This window comes from Octopus sinensis, linkage group LG22 (genome assembly GCF_006345805.1).
Source record: "Octopus sinensis linkage group LG22, ASM634580v1, whole genome shotgun sequence".
In the NCBI taxonomy this organism is placed as follows: domain Eukaryota; kingdom Metazoa; phylum Mollusca; class Cephalopoda; order Octopoda; family Octopodidae; genus Octopus; species Octopus sinensis.
This window is the reverse complement of record NC_043018.1, coordinates 20379280-20389279: the sequence shown is the minus strand read 5'-3', so window position 1 is coordinate 20389279 and position 10000 is coordinate 20379280. Positions and strand designations below refer to the sequence as shown.

The 10000-nt window shown below is 38.3% G+C and overlaps 1 protein-coding gene across 3 annotated transcripts in view; it reads left to right on the top strand.

The window, feature by feature from the left end:
- Nucleotides 1-10000, top strand: part of LOC115223142 (ubiquitin thioesterase zranb1-B) — a 173715-nt gene that overhangs the window by 122519 nt on the left and 41196 nt on the right. For all 3 annotated transcript variants that reach the window (XM_029793563.2, XM_029793564.2, XM_036512220.1), the window contains one exon: nucleotides 3762-3833. In XM_029793563.2, coding sequence (XP_029649423.1) covers nucleotides 3762-3833 — 72 coding nt within the window. The remainder of the gene's footprint in view (nucleotides 1-3761; nucleotides 3834-10000) is intronic.

Genomic DNA, 10000 nt, shown 5'->3' with positions numbered 1-10000 from the left:
AAAATAAAAATAAGAAATAAGTGTAAATTTTACTGGTGAGTGTGTTAAATTATAAGGCACAAAAAGAAAATGACTCTCCCCAGACACAACAGAATATGCTTCAACACACGAACTCACATAAAGAATCTTGCAAACCAAATCCCAAAACGATATATCTATCTATCTATCTATCTATATATATATATATATATATATATATATATATATATATATCAAATATTATTTTATAAGCTCTAAGCTACTATTATTATTATTTACAAAATTGTAAAAATCAACACTGCTTAAGTAAACCATTGCACACACACACACACGCACACACACACACACACACACACGCACACATAAAAAACTAAGTCATATTATTCCACACAGGTAGAAATATAGGAAAAATAGAAGTTGAAAATTTTTATTAATATAGGTGCAGGAGTGGCTGTGTGGTAAGTAGCTTGCTTACCAACCACATGGTCCTGGGTTCAGTCCCGCTGCGTGGCACCTTGGGCAAGTGTCTTCTACTATAGCCTCGGGCCGAGCAAAGCCTTGTGATTGGATTTGGTAGACGGAAACTGAAAGAAGCCTGTCGTATATATATATATATATGTGTGTGTGTGTGTGTTTGTGTGTCTGTTTGTCTCCCCAACATTGCTTGACAACCAATGCTGGTGTGTTTACGTTCCCGTAACCTAGCGGTTTGGCGAAACAGACCGATAGAATAAGTACTAGGCTTACAAAGAATAAGTCCTGGGGTCGATTTGCTTGACTAAAGGCAGTGCTCCAGCATGGCCGCAGTCAAATGGCTGAAACAAGTAAAAGAGTAATATATAAAACTTTAACTGGTTTCACAGTTTACAATGATTTTCAGAAAGTTCAAATAGGGATGCTTGGCTTATGTCGCAGATGTCTTGCTTCTGACTAGGGTTTCATGTTTGCCCTGTTTTTATAGGGAGTTCATGGCTCAAATCAGTATATACTTTGAATAGGATTTGATTGGTAGAGGATAGTCACATGACTGGTCTTAGAAATTTCTGTAGGCTCCCCACTACATCTGTGTTTAGTATTGTAAATTAAGGCAGGCACGGTTGACTGAATATGTCCAACATGTTCAGAGCATTGTTTGTTTGGACATGTTCAGTCAACTGTGTCAGAAGCAAAACAGTTGTGACATAAGCCATGTCTTCCTGTTTGAACTATTTGAAAATCATTGTAAACTGTGACACCAGTTAAAGCTTTAAATATATTCATAAAAGATATTCTAACTATTCTCAGTGTATTTTCAATGTCTCAAATTCCGCTGAGGTCGACTTTGCCTTTCATCCTTTCTGGGTCCGATAGATTAAGTACCAGTTACGCACTGGAGTTGATGTAATCGACTTAACCCCTTACCCAACAATTATTTTGAAAATAAATGTATTTTTTCAGACATTTTTTATATGACATATTTTTTATAATATGACATATTTTTTATAATAAAGGAAGGAACTCGTTTGCTGTCGATTTTGGCGAGTCTATCTTTTGATGAGTTAACTCGCCAGAGATAGAAAAAAACGATTTCGGTCAAAACGCATATATTCGTTTCTGCCGGGTATGGGGTTAATCCGTTTGTCTGTCCGTGTTTATCCCCTTGTGGGTAGTAAAGAAATATTTTTTCCCATATATATATATATATATATATATATATATATATATATATATATATATACATATATATATAAGATGGGATTGGTTGGATTGCCTATATCAAGTCCACTACAAGATGACGGCCTTTGAGCTTGAGATCATGCTGGTTTGATGAGCCGACACTGTCACATTAGCTTGACACGGTTTGGCAGAGGGATGTTATTTTTGTTGTTTTTTTTCATCATACTCATACCCAGAAATACTTAAGTTGATTACGTTGACCTCAGTATTCAAATTGGGAATTATTTTATTGACTCCGAAAGGACGAGAGGTTAAGTTGACCTCAGTGGAATTTGAACTCAGAACGTAAAAGGCACATGAAAAATTTTGGCTGAGATTTCTAAAGTTGATTGTGGTTTTTGTAAATATGTTCTTGAATTACTTAAGGAGTGTGTGGCATGTAGTTTCTCTGTCTGTCTGTTTCTCTCTCTCTTTCTTTCTTTCGTTCTTTCTTTCTTTCGTTCTTTCTTTCTCTCTCTCTCTCTCTCTCTCTCTCTCTCTCTCTCTCTCTCTCTCTCTCTCTCCTCTCTCTCTCTCTCTCTCTCTCTCTCTCTCTCTCTCTCTCCCTCTCTCTCCCTCTCTCTCAATACCAATCTTGTAATTTGTATCAGTTCCTGTAGTGATGGTTTTATAATTACTATTGGTGATATAGTATATGTGTGTGTATGTATGTATATTTGTTGTTACATTAATGTGTCCTTTTTCTGTTAAGATAGTAGGATATGAATTAAGTGCACTGTAGCTGTTATTTCTAGCAGATCCGTCAATCACATAAAGGCTCCTCTATTATCACAGGTACCTAGAGCAAAAATGGATTTTATGAGTTAAAAGTTCCCTCAGTGGTTAAGTACAATAACCATCAAACTTGATACAAACAATATTATCATGTGATTTCTTTAAATATAATACATAAATATTTGTTTTATATATATATATATCTACTAGCAGTATACAATTGTTTGTTTGTATTCCACCTGCCTTCGTCTTTTGTTTATTTCCGTAAACCTGCCTTCGTCTTTTGTCTATTTTCATAAAGCTTACCGTTATATATATATACTAACAGACACACAACTTGACTTTTATATATAAAAATATATATATATATACACACTTTTTTTATTTATTTATTTGTCATGTGACTGCAGCCATGCTGGAGCACAGCCTTTAGTCGAACAAATCAACTCCAAGACTTATTCTTTGTAAGCCTGGTAATTATTCTATCAGTCTGTTTTGCCGAACTGCTAAATTATGGGAATGTAAACACACCAACATTGGTTGTCAAACAATGGTGGGGGAACAAACACAGACACACAAATACATACATATATATATATATATATACATATATATGACAGGCTTCTTTCAGTTTCCATTTTCCGAATCAACTCACAAGGCTTTGGTCCGCCCGAGGCTATAGTAGAAGACACTTGCCCAAGGTGCTACGCAGTGGGACTGAACCTGGAACCATGTGGTTGGGAAGCAAGCTTCTTACCACACAGCCATTCCTACGCACACACACACACATATGAGAGAGGGAGAGAGAAGGAGAGATTTGTTAAACTTGCCCTCAATCGGAGAGCTACCAGCCTGATTAAATGGTGTATACATATCTTTATATATAAAAGTGAAGTTGTGTGTCTGTCTCCTATGATTTAGATTCCTAACTACTCCCACATTTTGCGGTGCAGTGTAACCAAAAGCGGGTATCTTATAGTCGTGATTCATATTGAGCCCTTCTGGGTATTAGCGCACGTCTACGATGAGTCTACGATGTAAAAAAAAATTTACCATCATTTTTTCCCATTTTTAATGCATTTTTTTTGCTACTATGTAAGGGAAGTAACCCTCTAAAAATGTATTATTAAATCTCAGAACGTAAAAAGCTACAGTAACACCCCCCCTTTGTGGTTAGCCATATTGAGATGGCTATTATACTTTACATCTCTAAAAATGCTTATATAGTTATTTCCCTTACAAACCCGAGCAACGCCGGGCAATACTGCTAGTGATAATATAAAATCTTTCAGCTGGAAGTTAAATTTTCATAACTTTGCAGTTACAAAACACCTTTCTTCGTTTTCTTGCAGATATAGAAGATCTACCCAGACATATCCATTCCAAACTTTTTGATGAACTTCTTGATAAGAATGCACAAAGTGGTAAGAACACCGACTCACTTCCCTTTTTTCTTTTCTTTTGTTTTTTTCTCTTTTTCTTTTTATTCTTTCGTTTCAGTTTTTGAGCCAGTTTTTAGCCTAAGCATACCTCAGGTACTGCAGGGGTTGCCCTTTACACAGACCATCTTAATATTTGTGTGTACCATTGCTGAAGAGATGGATATGTAGCTTGCTCATCTGAAGAAAGAGAAAGAGAGAGATGGGGGGGGGTAGAGAGCTGTGAGGTCAAGGTGCACGATGAATATGAGAGCGAGTGATAGGATGGATCAGTGGTTCTCCATTGTTGTCCATATTTGCCCTTATTGGGAGGGGGGGTCCATATTGCCCTTGGGGGTGCATAAAATCCTTTGGGGTCCATAAGACACTTGCGGGGTCCATTTATGATGAATATTAGAAGAAGATGGCTTGCCTGGGAAGGCTTGACAGGACTTTATTTTTATGTAGCCATATATTTATGATGGTCTTCTTTCGTCCTCTGTCCAACAGATCTGTTTACAAGGCTTAGCCACTTTGGGGCCATGGTAGAAGGCATTTGCCCAAGGGGGTGCACTGTAAAATTATGAACAATAAATTGGTTACGCTTCCACAATACACAAAATATTTTAGCAATTTTTTGAAGAATTCCTCATGATATCTAATTATAAAAATATGAAAGGATTTTTTTTTTTAATGTTGAATGGCTTGCGAGGGTCCATAAGAGTAAAATAAGAATCAAAGGGCCCATTCTTTCTTTTCTTTATGACTGGGTTCCATCCTGGGCTGCAGCAACAAAGTCCACCTGCCACATCTCCAGGTCCAACATCACTGCCTCGAGGTCCTGAATACATTCCAGGCCAGTGTCTGCGAGCAAGTTGTCAGTGTGTGATGACGATTCCCTCTTCTTACATCAACATAAAGAGGGTTCCACAAGTAAAAAATGGCTGGGGAAACACTGGGGTTGAGGAACTGAGAAGGTGAGTGGGTGTGTAGGCAGGTAATTGCGCTGGGTTGTGGAAAGAGTGTGACAGATGATTATTGATGGAGGTTAATGAGTCGGATGCTATGAATATCGATTTCGGAGAGGAGGAAGTGAAAGAAGGAAATAGGAGTGGGTCAGGAATGGAGAGGAGGTGATAAGGGGCTGTAATGGGGACACAACATGAAGTGTAGGAGGATAAGTGTTGTCACTGAAGATTGATGGAGGGATGAATATTCGAAGAAAATGGCTTGCCTGGGAAGGCTTGACAGGACTTTATTTTTATGTAGCCATACATTTACGATGGTCTTCTTTCGTCCTCTGTCCAACAGATCTGTTTACAAGGCCTTAGTCACTTTGGGGCCATGGCAGAAGACATTTGCCCAAGGGGGTGCACTGTAGGAATGAACCTGAAACCACATGGTCGGGAAGCAAACTTCTCTACTACATAGCCATGCTTGCACCTATATCTGAAAATATATACTGATGGTCACAGTTGGAATGTCTTCAACTAAAACGTTACTACATCAGAACTGGCTCTGGTCTAAATAACAACACACATTCGCTTGCTTGTGGCTAAAAGTTTGGTTTACTTCTTAAATTACTGTGTCTCCTTCAGCCTTATATCTCCTCTCTAGCAAGACCCCTTTGCTTGTCCCTTTATACCTAGCATGCAGCCACTCGCCTCCACTTTTCCCTCCCAAATAAATTTCCTTAGGAGTGGGAGTTTCTTTCTTCCCTTTCTTTCTCCTCCTCCTCTGTTGTGTTTTGTCTTGCAAGTTACATCACAACCTCATTAGTGCTGGGGGCATAAAGAAATAACCCGATAATGCACTAGACTGTGGTTGGTCTTAGGAAGGGCAACCGGCCATAGAAAAAAAAAGGCCAACCTCACAACACCCCTGCCCCACAGACAAACCCCTCCCCATACAAATAACTCCCCATACAAACAACTCCCCATACAAACAACCCCCCACACACACACACACAATCCTCCTCAATAAAAAAACCCCTATATATATCTGTCCCCCCACACACACTATCCTACATACAACACCCCTCCCTCACATACAACACCCCCCACATGCAACCCCTCCTCCCATGCAGAACCCCCCCACACACACACACACAGAATACCCCATCCCCCCACACATACTAGTACAACTGAGTTCCCACAGCTTCCGTCTACGAACTTCACTCATCAGGCATTAGAGGAGCCGAGGGTTACAGTAGAAAACACTTGCCCAAGGTGCCTCCCCCAAACACACACACAGTGGGACTGAACCCAAAACCATGTGGTTGCCAAGCATACTTCTTAACCATCCAGCCATTAAATAATTAATATGTAATATCTTCCTAGTATTGTGTAGTAACTGCCACACTATAAATAACTCACTAAATTATGTATAATCTCTCCTGAGGCTGCTCTTTACTAAAGATTACAGTTTTTTGGCTTTTTTTTTTACTAATTAATATTGTTACCATTTCGTTGCTGATCTTGTTGTTGTTGTTGTTGTTACCATGTAGCTTAAATACTTTCGTGTTATTGCACAACTTGATGTACATTTGGCTAATATTGCTATAAACTAAAGCAATTAGCTGCGGCACAAAAGGTGTAGACCAGGCGTTCTCGACCATTTTTTATCTACAGACCCCTTTGATTACCATTTCATTCTGGTGGACCCCACCAGAGCTATTTGATGTTTAAAAACTAGTTTTATAGAAACTTCTTTCAAAATCCCTATTTTGTGTTTTACACATTAACTTGTTTAGGTTGAACAATGTAAACTGTTAGAGAAAGAACCCTGCCTGCTTCTTACAATACATACCAATACATACATCTAAAGCAGGGATTCTCAACCATTCTTTATTTATGGAGCCCTTTGGTTACTATTTCATTCTAGTGGACCCTCACAGCCATTTGATGCTTATAAACTAGTTTTATAGAAACTTCTTTGAAAATTCCTATTTTGCTTTCCACACATTAACTTGTGTAGGTTGAACTAATATAAAATGTCATAGAAAGAAACCCAGCTGTTTCTTGCAATACACACCAATACATACATCTAATGCAAGGGTTCTCAACCATTTCTTATCTACTGACCCTTTTGATTACTATTCTATTCTGGTGGACCCTCAAAGCCAATTGATGCTTAAAAACTAGTTTTATAGAAACTTCTTTCAGAATTCCTTTTGTGTTTTCCACACATTAACTTGTGTAGGTTGAACTAATGTAAAGAAACCTAGCTACATCTTGCAATACATACCGATACATACATCTAAAGCAAATTATTTCTGGGCCCTTCAAATACTATAGTGGATCCCCAATTTGCTATTTTGTTGCATGGACCTCCAAAAATGTTAGATGGCCCTTCAGGGGTCATACAGACCATGGTTGAGCACTGTTGGTGTAGACGATTCCCCTGTCATCTGCATGTGCAGTGTTGTAATGGTCTGTTGCTCTGAGGTGCAGCATTTGTTAATGTCTGATATCAAAACAACTTTGTCTTCCTGGCACTGCTCAAACCCATGAATTGCTGCCTCCCTTTTTTATTATTATTATTTTTCTCTCCCCCCACCTTGCCACAAAATAACATGTCCTTCAAATATTCACACCTACAAAGGTGCAGGTGTGGCTAGTAAACTGCTTACCAACCCAAACAATTGCTCACAGTTCTTTGTTTTATAACAAGTGGTGGATGCCAGTGCCCCCTGATTGGCTCCTGAGCCAGTGGCATGGAAAAAGCACCATCTGAACATGGCTAATGCCAGTGCCCCCTGATTGGCTCCCATGCCGGTGGCATGTAAAAAGCACTATCTGAACGTGATTGATCCCAGGCCTGCCTGACTGGCTCCCATGCCAGTGGCACGAAAAGCACCATCTGAATGTGGCTGATGCCTATGCCCCCTGACTGGCTCCTGTGCTGGTGGCAGGTAAAAAGCACCCACTACACTCATGGAGTGGTTGGCGTTAGGAAGGGCATCCAGCTGTAGAAACCTAGCCAGATCAGATTGGAGCCTGGTGCAGCCTTCTGGCTTTTCAGACCTCAGTCAAACCGTCCAACCTATGCCAGCATGGAAAACGGATGTTAAATAATGATGATGATGATGAGTCAGTCCAACTTTAGTCACTTGGTGAGGATTCGGAATCCTTCCACAACACAACCACATGGTTCTGGGTTCAGTCCCACTGTGTGGCATCTTAAGTGCTTTTCTCTTGTAGTCTGTTGCATATGTGTGTGTGTGTGTGTGTGTCTCACCATGACTTGTAGGACAACTGATGTTGGCATGTTTACATCTCCATATCCTAGCAGTTAGGCAAAAAGAGACTGATAGAATGAGTACCAGGCTTTAAAGAAATTAATACTGTGATCAATTCTTTTTACTAAAATTCTTTAAGTCAGTGCTCCAGCATGGCCACAGCTGAGTGACTGAAACAGATAAAAGATAGTCCTCTTTCTTTCTCTCTCTCTCTTATGTATCCTCGCCATTCCTTTTAATATCAATTCATTTAATTAACCCCTTCGTTACATATTCCAGTTGAAATACATTACTTTTATTTCAATTAAATTTAAAGACTAACAAGAACTTATTAAAATAACTCTTGCCATTTTTTAAAGCTGATATCTGAAACATAAATTAACCGGAAATTTCTGTAGGTTTTGATTTAGATCCATCAAAACAGGTATTTTGCATCCTAGACCCAAGGCCAGTCTCCGATGGGCTGATATAAAAGAGCTAAAATGATATGTCAGATGGAAAACATGATCAGTTTCTATGGAGTCCTGTTCTTGTTTCGTTCTGCAATACTTTTAGCTTCAGGGGCTTCATCCTTCATCTCTTCCTCTAAAAAATCAGTGGCCTTGTTTCAAAGGTTATTAGTAATTATTGATTCGTGTATTTATAATTTGTTACTTTTTTTTTTATCCATTCTTGGTTTCACTCAAAAGAGAAGGCGTGTGACCTTCCGCAGGACCTTGAAAATTGCCAGGACGAAGAGAGGAAGATTTATTTAACCATTTAGCTTTTAAGCTGATCAAAATATTCCACCTGTTTTATGCTTAAACCAGCCAAGTCTGGCCTCTCACACCTACCCAGCAATGTCATTCTAAAAATAAACAGTCAGATTATTGAAATCTCACAGCTATGAGATAATGCAGGATTAATTCAAAACAATGTGGATGAATAAGGATTACATTTGACAGAATAATCTGAATGTTAAGGGGTTAAGCCAGAAACCTAGGGATAGCACAGGTAACTGATACCAATAGTAAATACGGATACTTTTTATCCCTTAGTTGGTTACTACAACTGCTTACTCTGCTTACCTTTATATATATATATATATATATACAAGATAAGAAAATGGAGAAATACATCTAAATCAAATATCAATTACCAGATAATACTCAATCACATACTTTATTAAACCACCACATAAGAGACTGTAGGGTTAGATATCAAAGCAGAACAAATCAGTGTGCATAAATGAATGTACATAAAAAAGTGTACATAAAAAAGTGTACATAAAAGAGTAATGTTGTATAATAAGTAGAATATATATAAAAAAGAGAATATACATATCATCATCATCATCATCATCATCATCGTTTAGCGTCCGTTTTCCATGCTAGCATGGGTTGGACGGTTCTACTGGGGTCTGTGAAGCCAGAAGGCTTCATCAGGCCCAGTCAAATCTGGCAGTGTTTCTATGGCTGGATGCCCTTCCTAACGCCAAAGTAAATATAAATATAAGTATAGATTACATCTTACAGCTGTTTCGGCCATGTAGATAAGTATGTCTCATTTTACCAATATTAGCCCCTATCTCAATTTGTATATATATATAATAAAAAATAAGCAATAAGAATGACTCCGGTAATTTGGTACAATTGTTTTGCACTACAACATTTTATTAAAAGTTGTAAGTATTACAGCAGATTTAAGATGTTGAGTGCTCTTCAGCCAACTATATAGGTTTTCCAGTAATACAAAAGCTTTCAAATCAAGTAGTAACATTTTAGAGAAGGTAGATATACAGATAACGGTGTAGAATTAAATTTTAAGAACATTAGGTTGTGAAGTCCACCCACTAACTGACCATGTATATATATATATATATATATATATATATATATATAGGAAGGGCATCCAGCCATAGAAACATTGCCAGATCAAACTGGGCCTGGTGCAG